The sequence below is a fragment of the Salvelinus fontinalis genome, chromosome 29 (genome assembly GCF_029448725.1).
Source record: "Salvelinus fontinalis isolate EN_2023a chromosome 29, ASM2944872v1, whole genome shotgun sequence".
NCBI lineage: Eukaryota > Metazoa > Chordata > Actinopteri > Salmoniformes > Salmonidae > Salvelinus > Salvelinus fontinalis.
The window spans coordinates 1329609-1351033 of NC_074693.1; the positions used below are offsets into that span (position 1 = coordinate 1329609).

A 21425-nucleotide genomic window follows, 5' to 3' on the forward strand; every position below is an offset into this window, starting at 1 on the left:
GTAGCCTGATCTAGTAGCCTGATCTAGTAGCCTGATCTAGTAGCCTGGTCTAGTAACCTGGTCTAGTAACCTAGTCTAGTATCCTGATCTAGTATCCTGATCTAGTAACCTGATCTAGTAACCTGATCTAGTAGCCTGATCTAGTAACCTGATCTAGTAACCTGATCTAGTAGCCTGATCTAGTAACCTGATCTAGTAGCATGATCTAGTAACCAGATCTAGTATCTTGTTCTAGTATCTTGTTCTAGTAACCTGATCTAGTATCCTGACAAGTAACCTGATCTAGTATCCTGATCTAGTAACCTGATCTAGTATCCTGATCTAGTATATTGATCTAGTACTCTGGTCTAGTAACCTGATCTATTAGCCTGATCTAGTAACCTGATCTAATAGCCTGACTAGTATCCTCAAGATTCCTAGATGCCTTTCCAGACTCCCTCCACCAACCCAAGGACGTCGAAGTACAAAAATCAGTTAACTGAGGAACTTGCGTAATAACCTTGATGCAGTCGCACCCCTAAAAACGAAAAAACATTTGTCATAAGAAAGTAGCTCCCTGCTTTACAGAAAATACCCGAGCTCTGAAGCAAGCTTCCAGAAAATTGGAACGTAAATGGCGCCACACCAAACTGGAAGTCTTCCGACTAGCTTGGACAGACAGTACCGTGCAGTATCAAAGAGCTCTCACTGCTGCTCGATCATCCTACTTTTCCAAGTTAATCGAGGAAAATAAGAACAATCCAAAATGTAGTTTTGATACTGTCGCAAAGCTAACTAAAAAGCAGCATTCCCCAAGAGAGGATGGCTTTCACTTCAGCAGTGATAAATTCATGAACTTCTTTGATGAAAGCAAATTACGGACTCCACTTTGAATCTGCGTATTTCTCCAAAGCTCAGTTGTCCTGAGACTGCTCAGAACTGCCAGGACCTAGGATCAATGGAGACACTCAAGTTTTTTAATCCTGTATCTCTTGACACATCCATGAAAATAGTAATGGCCTCTAAACTGTTAACTTCTTATGGCTGCAGGGGCAGTATTGAGTAGCTTGGATTAGACTACTGGAATGGTCTACTTTCTGGCTACACAGATAAAGCACTAAATAAACTTCAGTTAGTGCTAAACACGGCTGCTAGAATCTTGACTAGAACCCAGAAATGTGATCATATTACTCCAGTTCTCTCTACACTGGCTTCCTGTTAAGGCAAGGGCTGATTTCAAGGTTTTACTGCTAACCTACAAAGCTTGTTCCTACCTATCGTTACGATTTGGTCCTGCCGTACATACCTACACGTACGCTACGGTCACAAGACGCAGGCCTCCTAATTGTCCCTAGAATTACTAAGCAAACAGCTGGAGGCAGGGCTTTCTCCTATAGAGCTCCATTTTTATGAAATGGTCTGCCTACCCATGTGAGAGACGCAGACTCGGTCTCAACCTTTAACTCTTTCCTGAAGACTCATCTCTTCAGTGGGTCATAGGCCCAGGGGTGTGAAGGTGAACGGAAAGGCTCTGGAGCAACAAACCGCCCTTGCTGTCTCTGCCTGGCCGGTTCCCCTCTCTCCACTGGGATTCTCTGCCTCTAACCCTATTACAGGGGCTGAGTCACTGACTTACTGGTGCTCTTTCATGCCGTCCCTAGTTGGCACCCCCCCCCCCCCCCCTTGGTTTGTGCTGTGGTGGAGATCTTTGTGGGCTATACTCGGCCTTGTCTCAGGATTGTAAGTTGGTGGTTGAAGATATCCCTCTAGTGGTGCGGGGGCTATGCTTTGGAAAAGTGGGTGGGGTTATATCCTGCCTGTTTGGCCCTGTCCGGGGGTATCGTTGGACAGGGCCACAGTGTTCCTCGACCCACCCGTCTCAGACTATTGCAGCGTAGATACTGGAGACTATGTGTTGATGGGCTAGGGTCAGTCTGTTATATCTGGTGTAATTCTCCTGTCTTATTCATAGGATCATGCCTCAAACTACCTGGCCTGATGACTCCTGGCTGTCCTCCGTCCACCTGGTCATGCTGCTGCTCCAGTTTCAACTGTTCTGCCTGCAGCTATGGAACCCTGACCAGTTCACCGGACATGCTACCTGACCCAGACCTGCTGTTTTCGACTCTCTCTCTTTCTACCGCACCTGCTGTCTCTAATTCTGAATGATCGGCTATGAAAAGCCAACTGACATTTACCCCTGAGGTACTGAACTGTTGCACCCTCTACAATCACTGTGATTATTATTTGACCCTGCTGGACATCTATGAACGTTTGAACATCTTGGAGAACAATCTGGCCTTAATGGCCATGTACTCTTATAATCTCCACCCGACACAGCCAGAAGAGGTCTGGCCACCCCTCAGAGCCTGGTTCCTTTCTAGGTTTCTTCCTAGATTCCTGCCTTTCTAGGGAGTTTTTCCTAGCCACCGGGCTTCTACATCTGCATTGCTTGCTGTTTGGGGTTTTAGGCTGGGTTTCTGTATAGCACTTTGTGACATCTGCTGATGTAAAAAAGGCTTTATAAATCAATATGATTGATTGATTGAATAGAGGAGAAGAGGGTGTAGAGGAGAGGAGGGTAGAGGAGAAAGTAGAGGAGAGGAGAGGAGAGGAGAGGAAAGGAAAGGAGGGAGTAGAGGAGAGCAGAGGAGAGGGGGGTAGAGACGAGGATAGAGGACAGGAGAGTCAAGAAGAGGAGGGAGTAGAGGATAGGAGACAAGAGGGGAGAGGTAGAGGAGAGAAGAGGGGAGACGTAGAGGGGAGTAGAGGAGAGAGGAGAGGAGGAATGTGTAGAGGGGGGTAGAGGAGAGGAGGAGTGTTTAACTTACCGACCCATAGAGCTCTCCTCTCTCGTTCATGCCCAGGTAGAGTCCTGCGTCCACTCCTCTAATACTGACCAGCCCTACAGCCAGACTGATGAACTCTAGGATACCTGTAGAGGACAGAGACAACACCTGTCAGAGATATAGACCAGCCCTACAGCTAGACTGATGAACTCTAGGATACCTGGAGAGGACAGAGACAACACCTGTCAGAGATATAGACCAGCCCTACAGCCAGACTGATGAACTCTAGGATACCTGGAGAGGACAGACAACACCTGTCAGAGATATAGACCAGCCCTACAGCCAGACTGATAAACTCTAGGATACCTGGAGAGGACAGAGACAACACCTGTCAGAGATATAGACCAGCCCTACAGCCAGACTGATGAACTCTAGGATACCTGGAGAGGACAGAGACAACACCTGTCAGAGATATAGACCAGCCCTACAGCCAGACTGATGAACTCTAGGATACCTGGAGAGGACAGAGACAACACCTGTCAGAGATATAGACCAGCCCTACAGCCAAACTGATGAACTCTAGGATACCTGAAGAGGACAGAGACAACACCTGTCAGAGATATAGACCAGCCCTACAGCCAGACTGATGAACTCTAGGATACCTAGAGAGACAGAGACAACACCTGTCAGAGATATAGACCAGCCCTACAGCTAGACTGATACACTCTAGGATACCTGGAGAGGACAGACAACACCTGTCAGAGATATAGACCAGCCCTACAGCCAGACTGATGAACTCTAGGATACCTAGAGAGACAGAGACAACACCTGTCAGAGATATAGACCAGCCCTACAGCCAGACTGATACACTCTAGGATACCTGGAGAGGACAGAGACAACACCTGTCAGAGAGATAGACCAGCCCTACAGCCAGACTGATAAACTCTAGGATACCTGGAGAGGACAGACAACACCTGTCAGAGATATAGACCAGCCCTACAGCCAGACTGATAAACTCTAGGATACCTGGAGAGGACAGAGACAACACCTGTCAGAGAGATAGACCAGCCCTACAGCCAGACTGATAAACTCTAGGATACCTGGAGAGGACAGACAACACCTGTCAGAGATATAGACCAGCCCTACAGCCAGACTGATAAACTCTAGGATACCTGGAGAGGACAGACAACACCTGTCTAAGTTATATAAGTACAATTCTAAGTTATATAAGTATAACTCTAAGTTATATTAGTACAACTCTAAGTTATATTAGTACAACTCTCAGTTATATTAGTACAACTCTCAGTTATATTAGTACAATTCTAAGTTATATTAGTACAACTCTAAGTTATATTAGTATAGCTACAGTGGCAAGTATGTGAACCCTTTGGAATTATCTGGATTTCTGCATAAATTGGTCATCAAATGTGATCTGATCTTCATCTAAGTCAGAACAATAAACAAACACAGTCTGCTTCAACTAATAACACACAAATTATTGTATTTTTCTTGTCTATATTGAATACATTATTTAAACATTCACAGTGTAGGTTGGTAAAAGTATATGAACCCCTAGGCTAATGACTTCTCCAAAAGCTAATTGGAGTCAGGAGTCAGCTAACCTGGAGTCCAATCAATGACACCAGATTGGAGATGTTGGTTAGAGCTGCCCTGCCCTATAAAAAACACTCACAAAATTTGAGTTTTCTATTCACAAGAAGCAGTGCCTGATGTGAACCATGCCTCGAACAAAAGAGATCTCAGAAGACGTAAGATTAAGAATTGTTGACTTGCATAAAGCTAGAAAGGGTTACAAAAGTATCTCTAAAAGCCTTGATGTTCGTCAGTCCACGACGGTAAGACAAATAGTCTATAAATGGAGAAAGTTCAGCACTGTTGCTACTCTCCCTAGCACTGGCCGTCCTGCAAAGATGACTGCAAGAGCACAAAGCAGAACGCTCAACGAGGTTAAGAAGAATCCTAGACTGTCAGCTAAAGACTTACAGACATCTCTGGAACACGCTAGCATCTCTGTTGATGAGTCTACGATACGTAAAACACTAAACAAGAATGGTGTTCATGGGAGGACACCACGGAAGAAGCCACTGCTGTCCAAAAAAAACATTGCTGCATGTCTGAAATCCGCTAAAGAGCACCTGGATGTTCCACAGCGCTACTGGAAGAATATTCTGTGGACAGATGAAACTACAGTTGAGTTGTTTGGAAGGAACACAACACTATGTGGAGAAAAAAAGTCACAGCACACCAACATCTAAACCTCATCCCAACTGTAAAGTATGGTGGAGGGAGCATCATGGTTTGGGGCTGCTTTGCTGCCTCAGGGACTGCACAGCTTGCTATCATCGACAGAAAAATGAATTCCCAAGATTATCAAGACATTTTGCAGGAGAATGTAAGGCTATCTGTCCGCCAATTGAAGCTCAACAGAAGTTGGATGATGCAACAGGACAACGACCCAAAACAAAATAAATCAACAACAGAATGGCTTCAACAGAAGAAAATACTCCTTCTGGAGTGGTCCAGTCAATCCTGACCTCAACCCGATTGAGATGCTGTGGTATGACCTCGAGCAGTTCACACCAGACATCCCAAGAACATTGCTGAACTGAAACAGTTTGGTCCAAAATTCCTCCTGACCGATGTGCAGGTCTGATCCCCAACTACGGTAAACATTTGGTTGAAGGTATTGCTGCCAAAGGAGGGTCAACCAGTTATTAAATCCAAGGGTTCACATACTTTTCCCACCCTGCAATGTGAATGTTTACACGGTGTGTTCAACAAAGACATGAAAACGTATAATTGTTTGTGTGTTATTAGTTTAAACAGACTGTGTTTGTCTATTGTTGTGACTTAGATGAAGGTCCGAATTTATGACCAGTTTATGCAGAAATCCAGGTATTTCTAAAGGATTCACATACTTTTTCTTACCACTGTTTAAGAAATATAATTATAAGTTTAACTCTAAGTTATATTAGTATACTGTAAATATAATAAATATAGCTAAATTATATTAGTATACTGTAACTATTATAAATATAACTATAATAAATATAACTCTAAGTTATATTAGTATACTGTAACTATAATAAATATAGCTAAGTTATATTAGTATACTGTAACTATAATAAATATAGCTAAGTTATATTAGTATACTGTAACTATAATAAATATAGCTAAGTTATATTAGTATACTGTAACTATAATAAATATAGCTAAGTTATATTAGTATACTGTAACTATAATATATATAACTAAGTTGAGTATAACTATAGGTTATATTAGTATACTGTAACTATAATATATATAACTATAAGTTGAGTATAACTATAGGTTATATTAGTATTCTGTAAATATAATAAATATAGCTAAGTTATATTAGTATTCTGTAACTATAATAAATATAAACTAAGTTATATTAGTATACTGTAACTATAATAAATATAACTATAAGTTATATTAGTATACTGTAACTATAATAAAGTATAATATCTACATGAGATCTAAGATAAATAAATGATATCCAGATCAGGACTCCATCTAGTTTGGACACACCCACAGGACTCCAGCTAGTTTGGACACACCTACAGGACTCCAGCTAGTTTGGACACACCTACAGGACTCCATCTAGTTTGGACACACCTACAGGACTCCAGCTAGTTTGGACACACCTACAGGACTCCAGCTAGTTTGGACACACCTACAGGACTCCAGCTAGTTTGGACACACCTACAGGACTCCAGCTAGTTTGGACAAACCTACAGGACTCCAGCTAGTTTGGACACACCCACAGGACTCCATCTAGTTTGGACACACCCACAGGACTCCATCTAGTTTGGACACACCTACAGGACTCCAGCTAGTTTGGACACACCTACAGGACTCCAGCTAGTTTGGACACACCTACAGGACTCCAGCTAGTTTGGACACACCTACAGGACTCCAGCTAGTTTGGACACACCTACAGGACTCCATCTAGTTTGGACACACCTACAGGACTCCATCTAGTTTGGACACACCCACAGGACTCCAGCTAGTTTGGACACACCTACAGGACTCCAGCTAATTTGGACACACCTACAGGACTCCAGCTAGTTTGGACACACCTACAGGACTCCAGCTAGTTTGGACACACCTACAGGACTCCAGCTAGTTTGGACACACCTACAGGACTCCAGCTAGTTTGGACACACCTACAGGACTCCAGCTAGTTTGGACACACCTACAGGACTCCAGCTAGTTTGGACAAACCTACAGGACTCCATCTAGTTTGGACACACCTACAGGACTCCAGCTAGTTTGGACACACCTACAGGACTCCAGCTAGTTTGGACACACCTACAGGACTCCATCTAGTTTGGACACACCTACAGGACTCCATCTAGTTTGGACACACCTACAGGACTCCATCTAGTTTGGACACACCTACAGGACTCCATCTAGTTTGGACACACCCACAGGACTCCATCTAGTTTGGACACACCTACAGGACTCCAGCTAGTTTGGACACACCCACAGGACTCCAACTAGTTTGGACACACCTACAGGACTCCATCTAGTTTGGACACACCTACAGGACTCCATCTAGTTTGGACACACCTACAGGACTCCAGCTAGTTTGGACACACCTACAGGACTCCATCTAGTTTGGACACACCTACAGGACTCCATCTAGTTTGGACACACCCACAGGACTCCATCTAGTTTGGACACACCTACAGGACTCCAGCTAGTTTGGACACACCTACAGGACTCCAGCTAGTTTGGACACACCTACAGGACTCCAGCTAGTTTGGACACACCTACAGGACTCCAGCTAGTTTGGACACACCCACAGGACTCCATCTAGTTTGGACACACCTACAGGACTCCAGCTAGTTTGGACACACCTACAGGACTCCAGCTAGTTTGGACACACCTACAGGACTCCAGCTAGTTTGGACAAACCTACAGGACTCCAGCTAGTTTGGACACACCTACAGGACTCCAGCTAGTTTGGACAAACCTACAGGACTCCATCTAGTTTGGACACACCTACAGGACTCCAGCTAGTTTGGACACACCTACAGGACTCCAGCTAGTTTGGACACACCTACAGGACTCCAGCTAGTTTGGACACACCTACAGGACTCCAGCTAGTTTGGACACACCTACAGGACTCCAGCTAGTTTGGACAAACCTACAGGACTCCATCTAGTTTGGACACACCTACAGGACTCCAGCTAGTTTGGACACACCTACAGGACTCCATCTAGTTTGGACACACCTACAGGACTCCAGCTAGTTTGGACACACCTACAGGACTCCAGCTAGTTTGGACACACCTACAGGACTCCAGCTAGTTTGGACACACCTACAGGACTCCATCTAGTTTGGACACACCTACAGGACTCCATCTAGTTTGGACACACCTACAGGACTCCATCTAGTTTGGACACACCCACAGGACTCCATCTAGTTTGGACACACCTACAGGACTCCAGCTAGTTTGGACACACCTACAGGACTCCATCTAGTTTGGACACACCTACAGGACTCCAGCTAGTTTGGACACACCTACAGGACTCCAGCTAGTTTGGACACACCTACAGGACTCCAGCTAGTTTGGACACACCTACAGGACTCCATCTAGTTTGGACACACCTACAGGACTCCATCTAGTTTGGACACACCTACAGGACTCCAGCTAGTTTGGACACACCTACAGGACTCCAGCTAGTTTGGACACACCTACAGGACTCCAGCTAGTTTGGACACACCTACAGGACTCCAGCTAGTTTGGACACACCTACAGGACTCCAGCTAGTTTGGACACACCTACAGGACTCCAGCTAGTTTGGACACACCTACAGGACTCCATCTAGTTTGGACACACCTACAGGACTCCAGCTAGTTTGGACACACCTACAGGACTCCAGCTAGTTTGGACACACCTACAGGACTCCAGCTAGTTTGGACACACCTACAGGACTCCAGCTAGTTTGGACACACCTACAGGACTCCATCTAGTTTGGACACACCTACAGGACTCCAGCTAGTTTGGACACACCTACAGGACTCCAGCTAGTTTGGACACACCTACAGGACTCCATCTAGTTTGGACACACCTACAGGACTCCAGCTAGTTTGGACACACCTACAGGACTCCAGCTAGTTTGGACACACCTACAGGACTCCAGCTAGTTTGGACACACCTACAGGACTCCAGCTAGTTTGGACACACCTACAGGACTCCAGCTAGTTTGGACACACCTACAGGACTCCATCTAGTTTGGACACACCTACAGGACTCCATCTAGTTTGGACACACCTACAGGACTCCAGCTAGTTTGGACACACCTACAGGACTCCAGCTAGTTTGGACACACCTACAGGACTCCAGCTAGTTTGGACACACCTACAGGACTCCATCTAGTTTGGACACACCTACAGGACTCCAGCTAGTTTGGACACACCTACAGGACTCCAGCTAGTTTGGACAAACCTACAGGACTCCAGCTAGTTTGGACACACCTACAGGACTCCAGCTAGTTTGGACAAACCTACAGGACTCCATCTAGTTTGGACACACCTACAGGACTCCAGCTAGTTTGGACACACCTACAGGACTCCAGCTAGTTTGGACACACCTACAGGACTCCAGCTAGTTTGGACACACCTACAGGACTCCAGCTAGTTTGGACACACCTACAGGACTCCAGCTAGTTTGGACAAACCTACAGGACTCCATCTAGTTTGGACACACCTACAGGACTCCAGCTAGTTTGGACACACCTACAGGACTCCATCTAGTTTGGACACACCTACAGGACTCCAGCTAGTTTGGACACACCTACAGGACTCCAGCTAGTTTGGACACACCTACAGGACTCCAGCTAGTTTGGACACACCTACAGGACTCCATCTAGTTTGGACACACCTACAGGACTCCATCTAGTTTGGACACACCTACAGGACTCCATCTAGTTTGGACACACCCACAGGACTCCATCTAGTTTGGACACACCTACAGGACTCCAGCTAGTTTGGACACACCTACAGGACTCCATCTAGTTTGGACACACCTACAGGACTCCAGCTAGTTTGGACACACCTACAGGACTCCAGCTAGTTTGGACACACCTACAGGACTCCAGCTAGTTTGGACACACCTACAGGACTCCATCTAGTTTGGACACACCTACAGGACTCCATCTAGTTTGGACACACCTACAGGACTCCAGCTAGTTTGGACACACCTACAGGACTCCAGCTAGTTTGGACACACCTACAGGACTCCAGCTAGTTTGGACACACCTACAGGACTCCAGCTAGTTTGGACACACCTACAGGACTCCAGCTAGTTTGGACACACCTACAGGACTCCAGCTAGTTTGGACACACCTACAGGACTCCATCTAGTTTGGACACACCTACAGGACTCCAGCTAGTTTGGACACACCTACAGGACTCCAGCTAGTTTGGACACACCTACAGGACTCCAGCTAGTTTGGACACACCTACAGGACTCCAGCTAGTTTGGACACACCTACAGGACTCCATCTAGTTTGGACACACCTACAGGACTCCAGCTAGTTTGGACACACCTACAGGACTCCAGCTAGTTTGGACACACCTACAGGACTCCATCTAGTTTGGACACACCTACAGGACTCCAGCTAGTTTGGACACACCTACAGGACTCCAGCTAGTTTGGACACACCTACAGGACTCCAGCTAGTTTGGACACACCTACAGGACTCCAGCTAGTTTGGACACACCTACAGGACTCCAGCTAGTTTGGACACACCTACAGGACTCCAGCTAGTTTGGACACACCTACAGGACTCCAGCTAGTTTGGACACACCTACAGGACTCCAGCTAGTTTGGACACACCTACAGGACTCCAGCTAGTTTGGACACACCTACAGGACTCCAGCTAGTTTGGACACACCTACAGGACTCCAGCTAGTTTGGACACACCTACAGGACTCCAGCTAGTTTGGACACACCTACAGGACTCCATCTAGTTTGGACACACCTACAGGACTCCAGCTAGTTTGGACACACCTACAGGACTCCAGCTAGTTTGGACACACCTACAGGACTCCATCTAGTTTGGACACACCTACAGGACTCCAGCTAGTTTGGACACACCTACAGGACTCCAGCTAGTTTGGACAAACCTACAGGACTCCAGCTAGTTTGGACACACCTACAGGACTCCAGCTAGTTTGGACACACCTACAGGACTCCAGCTAGTTTGGACACACCTACAGGACTCCAGCTAGTTTGGACACACCTACAGGACTCCAGCTAGTTTGGACAAACCTACAGGACTCCAGCTAGTTTGGACAAACCTACAGGACTCCAGCTAGTTTGGACACACCTACAGGACTCCAGCTAGTTTGGACACACCTACAGGACTCCAGCTAGTTTGGACACACCTACAGGACTCCAGCTAGTTTGGACACACCTACAGGACTCCAGCTAGTTTGGACACACCTACAGGACTCCAGCTAGTTTGGACACACCTACAGGACTCCAGCTAGTTTGGACACACCTACAGGACTCCAGCTAGTTTGGACACACCTACAGGACTCCAGCTAGTTTGGACACACCTACAGGACTCCAGCTATGCATTGTGTTGCTAACTTGCTAGCTTAGTGGCTAGATGTCAAGATCAAGCATCTTGGTTACATTGTTTTGTGCATCAACATTTTTTTGTTGTATTAATATGAAACAAAATATATTTTACATTTGAGATTCTTCAAAGTAGCCACCCTTTGCCTTGTTGACAGCTTTGCACACTCTTGGCATTCTCTCAACCAGCTTCATGAGGTAGTCAGATGGAATGCATTTCAATTAACAGGTGTGCTTTCTGAAAAGTTAATTTGTGGAATTTCTTTCCTTCTTAATGCGTTGGAGTCAATCAGTTGTGTTGTGACAAGGTAGGGGTGGTATACAGAAGATAGCCCTATTTGGTAAAAGACCAAGTCCATATTATGGCAAGAACAGCTCAAATAAGCAAAGAGAAAGGACAGTCCATCATTACTTTAAGACATGAAGGTCCGTCAATACGGAACATTTCAAGAACTTTGAAAGTTTCTTCAAGTTCAGTCGCAAAAACCATCAAGCGCCATGATGAAACTGGCTCTCATGAGGACTGCCACAGGAAAGGAAGACCCAGAGTTACCTCTGCTGCAGAGGATGAGTTCATTAGAGTTACCAGCCTCAGAAATTGCAGCCCAAATAAATGCTTCACAGAGTTCAAGTACATCTCAACATCAACACATCTCAACATCAACTGTTCAGAGGAGACTGTGTGAATCAGGCCTTCATGGCCTATAGTCCCGTGTGGCTCAGTTGGTAGAGCATGGCGCTTGCAACGCCAGGGTTGTGGGTTCGTTTCCCACGGGGGGCCAGAACAAAAAAGTATGAATGTATGTACTTGTAAGTCGCTCTGGATAAGAGCGTCTGCTAAATGACTTAAATGTAAATGTAAATGGTCAAATTGCTGCAAAGAAACCACTACTAAAGGACACCAATAATAAGAAGAGACTTGCTTGGGCCAAGAAACACGAGTAATGGACATTAGACCGGTGGAAATCTGTACTTTGGTCTGATGAGACCAAATTTGAGATTTTTGGTTCCAACCGCTGTGTCTTTTAGAGACACAGAGTATGTGAACGGATGATCTCTGTGTCTGGTTCCCACCGTGAAGCATGAAGGAGGAGGTATGATGGTGCTTTGCTGGGGACAAGGTCAGTGATATATTTAGAATTCAAGGCACACTTAACCAGCATGGCTACAACAGCATTATGCAGCGATACACCATCCCATCTGGTTTGCGCTTAGTGGGACTATCATTTGTTATTCAACAGAACAATGACCCAACATACATCCAGGCTGTGTCAGGGCTATTTGACCAAGAAGGAGAGTGATGGAGTCCTGCATCAGATGACCTGGCCTCCACAATCACCTGACCTCAACCCAATTGAGATGGTTTAGGATGAGTTGGACCGCAGAGTGAAGGAAAAGCAGCCAACAAATGCTCAGCATATGTGGGAACTCCTTCAAGACTGTTGGCGAAGCATTCCAGGTGAAGCTGGTTGAGAGAATGCCAAGAGTGTGCAAAGCTGTCATCAAGGCAAAGGGTGGCTACTTTGAAGAATCTAAAATCTAAAATATATTTTGATTTGTTTAACACTTTTTTGGTTACTACATGATTCCATATGTGTTATTTCATAGTTTTGATGTCTTCACTATTATTCTACAATGTAGAAAATGGTAAAAATAAAGAAAAACCCGTGAATGAGTAGGTGTTGTGAAACTTTTGACTGGTAGTGTATATTTGTACTTTTACCCATTTACTACACAATGTCGTGATATCCAATTGGTAGTTACAGTCTTGTTCCATCGCTGCAACTCCCGTACGGGAAACACGACCCTGCTAAGCCGCACTGCTTCTTGACACACTGCTCCCTTACCCGGGAAGCCAGCCGCACCAATGGGTCAGAAGAAACACCGTCCAACTGGACACCGAAGTCAGCTTGCAGGCACCCGGCCCACCACAAGGAGTCGCTAGAGCGCAATGGGACAAGGAAATTCCGGCTGGCCAAACCCTCCCCTAACCTGGACGACGCTGGGCCAATTGTGCGCCGCCTCATGGGTCTCCCTGTTACAGCCTGGCATCGAACCCGGGGCTGTAGTGACGCCTCAAGCACTGCGCCACTCGGGAGGCCAGAAGCAAATATTCAAAGGAGAACTTTGAAGGCTTCTGCTCCAAATGGCACCCTATTCCCTATTTGGAGCACTACTTTCTACCAGAGCCCTATAGAACCCTATTCCCTATTTAGAGCACTATTTTCTACCAGAGCGCTATGGGTCCTGGTCAAACGTAGTGCACTAAAGTAGTGCACTATTCCATCACTCTGCGGTGACGTTTGGGCCAATGATTGGGACTGGGTTGGGGACAGCTGATCTCTGACCAGTTGTTATGGGAAGCAGAGACATCTCTATGAGGTGCGTCCCACTCGTTCTAGATGTTTCTCTCTATGAGGTGCGTCCCGCTCGTTCTAGATGTTTCTCTCTATGAGGTGCAACCCGCTCGTTCTAGATGTTTCTCTCTATGAGGTGCGTCCCACTCGTTCTAGATGTTTCTCTCTATGAGGTGCGTCCCACTCGTTCTAGATGTTTCTCTCTATGAGGTGCGTCCCGCTCGTTCTAGATGTTTCTCTCTATGAGGTGCGTCCCGCTCGTTCTAGATGTTTCTCTCTATGAGGTGCGTCTCACTCGTTCTAGATGTTTCTCTCTATGAGGTGCGTCCCACTCGTTCTAGATGTTTCTCTCTATGAGGTGCGTCCCACTCGTTCTAGATGTTTCTCTCTATGAGGTGCGTCCCACTCGTTGTAGATGTTTCTCTCTATGAGGTGCGTCCCACTCGTTCTAGATGTTTCTCTCTATGAGGTGCGTCCCACTCGTTCTAGATGTTTCTCTCTATGAGGTGCGTCCCGCTCGTTCTAGATGTTTCTCTCTATGAGGTGCGTCCCACTCGTTCTAGATGTTTCTCTCTATGAGGTGCGTCTCACTCGTTCTAGATGTTTCTCTCTATGAGGTGCGTCCCACTCATTCTAGACGTTTCTCTCCATGAGGTGCGTACCAAATGATAATTCCCTTTATAGTGTGCTACTTTTGACCAGAGCCCATAGACAAAACATATTGAATGTTTTCCCACCGTATTTGGTCTCTACCTGAGGGGAAGCCTGAACAGGGATGTTAAACTGTGGATAAATACCACCACAGCAGAATACAGATGCTATTAGTGTGTAGTTAGTGTTTACCATCCGGTCCGCCTCTGGCCAGGACACGACTGGGCTGTATTCCAAATGTAGTGCACTACTTTGACCAAGGCACATAGTGTGCCATTTGAGACTCAGCCAGCCTCCTAGTCTCTGATCCTCTACGACAGTGGTTCCCAATAATTCACCATAGTATATAGTATCACCATAGTATATAGTATCACCATAGTACCACCATAGTATCACCATAGTATATAGCAGTGGTTCCCAAATTTTTTATAGCCCCGTACCCCTTCAAACATTCCAACTTCAGCTGTACCCCCTCTAGCACCAGGGTCAGCGCACTCTCAAATGTTGTTTTCTGCCATCATTGTAAGCCTGCCACACACACACTATACAATACATTTATTAAACATAAGAATGAGTGTGAGTTTGTGTCACAACCCGGCTCGTGGGAAGTGACAAAGAGCTCTTATAGGACCAGGGCACAAATAATAATATAATTATAATCAATAATTTGGCTCTTTATTTAACCATCTGACATATAAAACCTTATTTATTCATCAACAATTGTGAATAACAGATAATATATTGTATTTAGAAAAAAATGGAAAGAAAAAGTCTTAATTACTGTAGATATTATTACAGGTCAATGAGAAGGGTGGGCTTGAAAGGATGCTCATAACTCTGCAATGTTGGGTTGTATTGGAGAGAGTCTCCGTCTTAAATCACATTACTGTAGATATTATTACAGGTTAATGAGAAGGGTGGGCTTGAAAGGATGCTCATAACTCTGCAATGTTGAGTTGTATTGGAGAGAGTCTCAGTCTTAATTACTGTAGATATTATTACAGGTTAATGAGAAGGGTGGGCTTGAAAGGATGCTCATAACTCTGCAATGTTGGGTTGTATTGGAGAGAGTCTCAGTCTTAATTACTGTAGATATTATTACAGGTTAATGAGAAGGGTGGGCTTGAAAGGATGCTCATAACTCTGCAATGTTGGGTTGTATTGGAGAGAGTCTCAGTCTGAAATCATTTTCCACACACAGTCTGTGCCTGTATTTAGTTTTCATGCTAGTGAGGGCCAAGAATCCACTCTCACATAGGGAGGTGGTTGCAAAGGGCATCAGTGTCCTAACAACGTGATTTGCCAAGACAAGAGACTCTGAGCACAGCCCAATCTAGAAATCTGGCAGTGGCTTCTGATTAAATTCAGTGTTCATAGAACCGCTTGTTGCAATTTCGATGAGGCTCTCTTGTTCAGATATCGGTAGGTGGACTGGAGGCAGGGCATGAAAGGGATAACGAATCCAGTTGTTTGTGTCGTCCGTTTCGGGGAAAGTACCTGCGTAATTGCGCACCCAACTCACTCAGGTGCTTCGCTATACCACATTTGACATTGTCCGTTAGCTTGAGTTCATTTGCAGACAAAAATTCATACAATGATGGAAAGACCTGTGTGTTGTCCTTGTTAATGCAGACAGGGAAGAGCTACAACTTCTTAATCATAGCCTCAATTTTGTCCCGCACATTGAATATAGTTGCAGAGAGTCCCTGTAATCCTAGATTCAGATCATTCAGGTGAGAAAAAAACATCACCCAGATAGGCCAGTCGTGTGAGAAACTCGTCATCATGCAAGCGGTCAGAGAAGTGAAAATTATGGTCAGTAAAGAAAACTTTAAGCTCGTCTCTCAATTCAAAAAACGTGTCAATACTTTGTCCCTTGATAACCAGCACACTGCTGTATGTTGTAAAAGCGTCACATGGTCGCTGCCCATATCAGTGCATAACGCAGAAAATACACGAGAGTTCAGGGGCCTTTCTTTAACAAAGTTAACCATTTTCACTGTAATGTCCAAAACATCTTTCAAGCTGTCAGGCATTCCCTTGGCAGCAAGAGCCTCTTGGTGGATGCTGCAGTGTACCCAAGTGGCGTCGGGAGCAACTGCTTGCACCTGCGTTACCACTCCACTATGTCTCCCTGTCATGGCTTTTGCTCCATCAGTACAGATACCAACATAAGCAGCAGCTACTTTTGGCTACATACGGACTCTTAGGGGAATACCCGATCATGTGATTGGATGTTCATTATTTGACGAGGCTACCTGTATTTGACATTGTGTTATTATTTCACTGAACACTACATGGTTTCATTTTATTTTTGGCAGTGAAACGAGGCTACTCAGGCGAGAAAAAAACCTTACCCCGTTGGAAAATATAAATGGACTGTTTAAAATTGTTAAAAATGTTGAATTTTTAAATAGTTTTTTTTTTTTTTTTTTAAGTGAATCATTTTTATTTGGCCCCCGACGGAATACCTGCTCTACGATAATGCTGCCAGGGAATGAAACACCAGCTCTGAACCTGGCGACCTTTTAATCAAACCCATCTCCTCCCTTCTCTCTTCTCTCAGCACTGACACCACTCTGCATTCTAACCCAAAGTGAAGCCAGAAACAAACACCACCCAACCCTCTCCAGGCCTGTTCCACCCTGTTCAGCACTCCTCAACCCTGTTCAGCCCTGCTCAGCCACCCTCAGCTCTCCTCAGCCCTGTTCAGCACTCCTCAGCCCTGTTCAGATCTGCTCAGCCACCCTCAGCCCTCCCCAGCCCTGTTCCGACCTCCATAGACCTCCTCAGCACTCTCTAGCCCTCCTCAGCCCTGTTCAGCCCTCCTCAGTCCTGTTCAGCCCTCCTCAGTCCTGTTCAGCCATCCTCAGTCCTGTTCAGCCCTCCTCAACCCGGTTCAGCCCTGCTCAGCCACCCTCAGCGCTCCCCAGCCCTGTTCCGACCTCCATAGACCTCCTCAGCACTCTCTAGCCCTCCTCAGCCCTGTTCAGCCCTCCTCAGCCCTGTTCAGCCCTCCTCAACCCGGTTCAGCCCTGCTCAGCCACCCTCAGCCCTCCCCAGCCCTGTTCCGACCGCCATAGACCTCCTCAGCACTCTCTAGCCCTCCTCGGCCCTGTTCAGCCCTCCTCAGCCCTGTTCAGCCCTCCTCAGTCCTGTTCAGCCCTCCTCAGTCCTGTTCAGCCCTCCTCAGTCCTCTCCAACCCTGTTCAGCCCTCCTCAGCCCTGTTCAGCCCTCCTCAGTCCTGTTCAGCCCTCCTCAGTCCTGTTCAGCCCTCCTCAGTCCTCTCCAACCCTGTTCAGCCCTCCTCAGCCCTGTTCAGCCCCCCTCAGCCCTCTCCAGCTCTCCTCAGCCCTCTCCAGCCCTCCTCAGCCCTGTTCAGCCCTCCTCAGCCCTGTTCAGCCCTCTCCAGCCCTCCTCAGCCCTGTTCAGCCCTCCTCAGCCCTGTTCAGACATGTACACAATTGGCTTGTCTTGACTGCAGACCGCCAGCTTTAAACCATCTCTAGATTCTCCCTGGTCATGGTTTAATTTACAGCTATTCTCTCTCTCTCCTCTCCCTCTCCCCTCTCTCCCCATCTCTCTCTGTCTCTCTCCCTTTATCATCCCTCTCTCTCCTCTCTCCCCATCTTTCTTTCTCTTTCCTTTTATCCTCTCTCTCTCTCTCCCTCATCTCTCTCTCTCTCTCCCCATCTCTCTCTACCCCATTTAACATTGCACTCTCTCTCCCCCTTGCTCTCTCTTTCTCCCCATCACTCTCTCTCTCTCTCCCCATCACTCTCTCTCTCTCTCTCTCTCCTCATCACTCTTTCTCTCTTTCTCTCTCTACTCCCCCCCCCAACTCTCTCTTTCTCTCACAGGCAGGCAGTGAGCCTAACAGAGAGGCTGCACCTGCAGAATGACTGCATGGACATGAGGTGCAGAGAATGTGCATATTTTCTCTGTGACCTCATGTGTCTGTGATAGTGATTGGAACCACACCTCCAATGATTCGTATTAATAGTAGAATTAGGAGAGAGAGAGAGAGAGAGATGGTGTGGGCTGGCGGCAGGTCCCTTTGAACCAGTTAAACAGACAACCAGACACAGCCCACTGCCTGTCCAGCTCTCTCTCTCTCTGTCTCTGTCTCTGTCTCTGTCTCTGTCTCTGTCTCTGTCTCTGTCTCTGTCTCTCTCTCTGTCTCTGTCTCTCTCTCTCTCTCTGTCTCTCTCTCTCTCTCTCTTTCTCTGTCTTCTCTGTTCTCTCTCTCTCTCTCTCTCTCCTCTCTCTCTCTCTCTCTCTCTCTCTCTCTCTCTCCTCTCTCTCTCTCTCTCTCTGTCTCTGTCTCTGTCTCTCTCTCTCTGTCTCTCTCTCTCTCTGTCTCCCTCTGTCTCTCTCTCTCTCTCTCTCTCTCTCTCTCTGTCTCTGTCTCTCTCTCTGTCTCTCTCTCTGTCTCTCTCTCTCTCTCTGTCTCTCTCTCTCTCTCTCTCTCTGTCTCTCAGGAGCCACCTGCCTGCTGCTCCTGGGCCCGCTTAGGGGCTTGGCCTGGAGAAAGAAGGCATGTCTCTCTCTCTATATATCTCTCTGTCTCCACTCACTCACTCACTCATTCACTCACTCACTCACTCACTCACTCACTCACTCACTCACTCACTCACACCTGAAACCCTTCAGCAAAATGACTAATCAATATTCTGAGAAGGCAGACATAATAGGTGTCAAATGGCCTGCATTAAATTCCTTCTGTTACCGGTTAAATATGGCATTCCTTCTGTTACCGGTTAAATATGACACATCTTCTGTTACCGGCTAAATATGGCATTTCTTCTGTTACTGGTTAAATATGGCACATCTTCTGTTACCGGTTTAATATGGCATTTCTTCTGTTACTGGTTAAATGTGACACATGTTCTGTTACCGGTTAAATAGGACAAATCNACCTGCCTGCTGCTCCTGGGCCCGCTTAGGGGCTTGGCCTGGAGAAAGAAGGCATGTCTCTCTCTCTATATATCTCTCTGTCTCCACTCACTCACTCACTCATTCACTCACTCACTCACTCACTCACTCACTCACTCACTCACTCACTCACACCTGAAACCCTTCAGCAAAATGACTAATCATATTCTGAGAAGGCAGACATAATAGGTGTCAAATGGCCTGCATTAAATTCCTTCTGTTACCGGTTAAATATGGCATTCCTTCTGTTACCGGTTAAATATGACACATCTTCTGTTACCGGCTAAATATGGCATTTCTTCTGTTACTGGTTAAATATGGCACATCTTCTGTTACCGGTTAAATATGGCATTTCTTCTGTTACTGGTTAAATGTGACACATGTTCTGTTACCGGTTAAATAGGACATCTATATTACTGTGAAAATATTACCAGAAAAATGCTGCTCTATCATCGCACCCAACGCTTTGGGAATAGAACACTGTCAAATGAATAACCTGGTGTCAAATGTAAAAGTTGTTGCAGAAGATGTTTCTCTTGGCCTGCGCACACAAACCCGCACCAAGTTCACATGTAACTGTTGGACGCTCACCGAATCTGCTGTGGTCCTGTCTTGTCCCGTACACGGTCCCGTTGGGGAATATCTCCAGCTGGAAACCGGTTCGACAGTACAGCTGCCTCCGCCGCAGAATCCCTTTAAGGTGCCCGAAATCTGTCAGCGAGCCCCGCTGTAACCTCCCCTCGATCTGTCCCAGCCTCTCATCCAGTAACCCCGCTGGCGCCTCTGCCAAGGGCATACTTCCTAGTGCGGGGAAACTCTGTAAATCCAAGTCGAGTGTCCCTAGAAAGCCCCCAACCTCCGCCATGGCGCACAACTGACGGGATCTGTTAATGCAATTAAAATATCAGTTGAATCAAGGAAGTTTACCGTGCAACATACAAAGCCAAATCCCATGCGCAATTTTTTATTTTTTTTATCCGTGAAGGTATGCTACCCGATGTAATGCGTCATCCAACCGTTGTTTTGTGTCGCTCTGCCACCGTCTCGTCCTGATGCCGCTGTAGGATCACTAGTCTTCTGAACTAACAATCCCAGCCAGCTACTCTTCACTCCGACAGGCTGTAGCAGGAAAACCTCCCTGCTCGGCTCTCTGTGGCTTTCTGCTGATAAAACCACCACGGAACCAAGAGCAGGAAACTCTGGTGAGAGTTTGTGGTGCATTGAAATAATGAACAGATTCCGGAATGAAAGCCGCAATCATCATTAAAACACCGATGGAAGTTGACAGAGTTGAAAAACTACATGTTTCACTGCATCAGGCTACCAATGAGTCCGTCACGTTCACAATCCATCCATATAGAACTCTTAAAATAACTTTTCACCGTTTGGACTCGTATCACTTCTATCTAAAACCGCAGGGGTGCCTCTATTATCTTCCTTTTAAGAATGTCAAGAAGCCCTGTCCTAATGTCTTCTGCAGATGTCAAACAGAAAATCTCCGTTCAACTCGGTCCCATTTTATAACGGTGCAGCCAGTCAGTCATTAACTCTGTCTTCTGTTCTGAGTGTTGTTCAGCCGCTGGAATTTAGAATTGGAAGTTTGGATGAAAGCGTTTATATCCATCCTCCTCTCTCTCTGTCTCTCTCTCTCTCTCTCTGTCTCTCTCTCTCTCTCTCTCTCTGTCTCTCTCTCTCTCTCACTCTCTCTCTCTCTCTCTCTCTGTCTCTCTCTCTCTCTCTCTCCCTCTCTCTCCCTCTCTCTCTCTCTCTCTCACTGTCTCTCTCTCAATTCAATTCAATTTGCTTTATTGGCATGACGTAACAATGTACATATTGCCAAAGCTTATTTACAATATAAAAAATGAGAATCCAAATTGTCAACGGGACAACAGTAACAACAATAACCAAGTGTCAAAATAACCAACACATTGAACAATAACAATAAACATACAGTAGAGGACATGTGCAGGTTGATTGGTCTGTCAGACACTGTCCCTCATCTTATGGCAGGCAGCAATGTAGTGCGCTGCCAACCCACAGCTCTCTGCGTCCTCCCCCAACAGGACGGGTAG

General features: G+C 46.2%; 1 protein-coding gene across 1 annotated transcript in view; it reads right to left on the minus strand.

Moving 5' to 3' along the window:
* Positions 1–20960, minus strand: part of LOC129827232 (fibroblast growth factor 16) — a 136579-nt gene extending 115619 nt beyond the window's left edge. Inside the window, exons 1-2 of the mRNA XM_055887970.1 lie at positions 19945–20960; positions 2811–2914 (exon numbers count right to left, since the gene is read on the minus strand). Of these exons, the coding sequence (XP_055743945.1) occupies positions 2811–2914; positions 19945–20218 (378 nt within the window). The 5' untranslated portion in view covers positions 20219–20960. The remainder of the gene's footprint in view (positions 1–2810; positions 2915–19944) is intronic.
* Between the last annotated feature and the right edge of the window lie 465 nt (positions 20961–21425).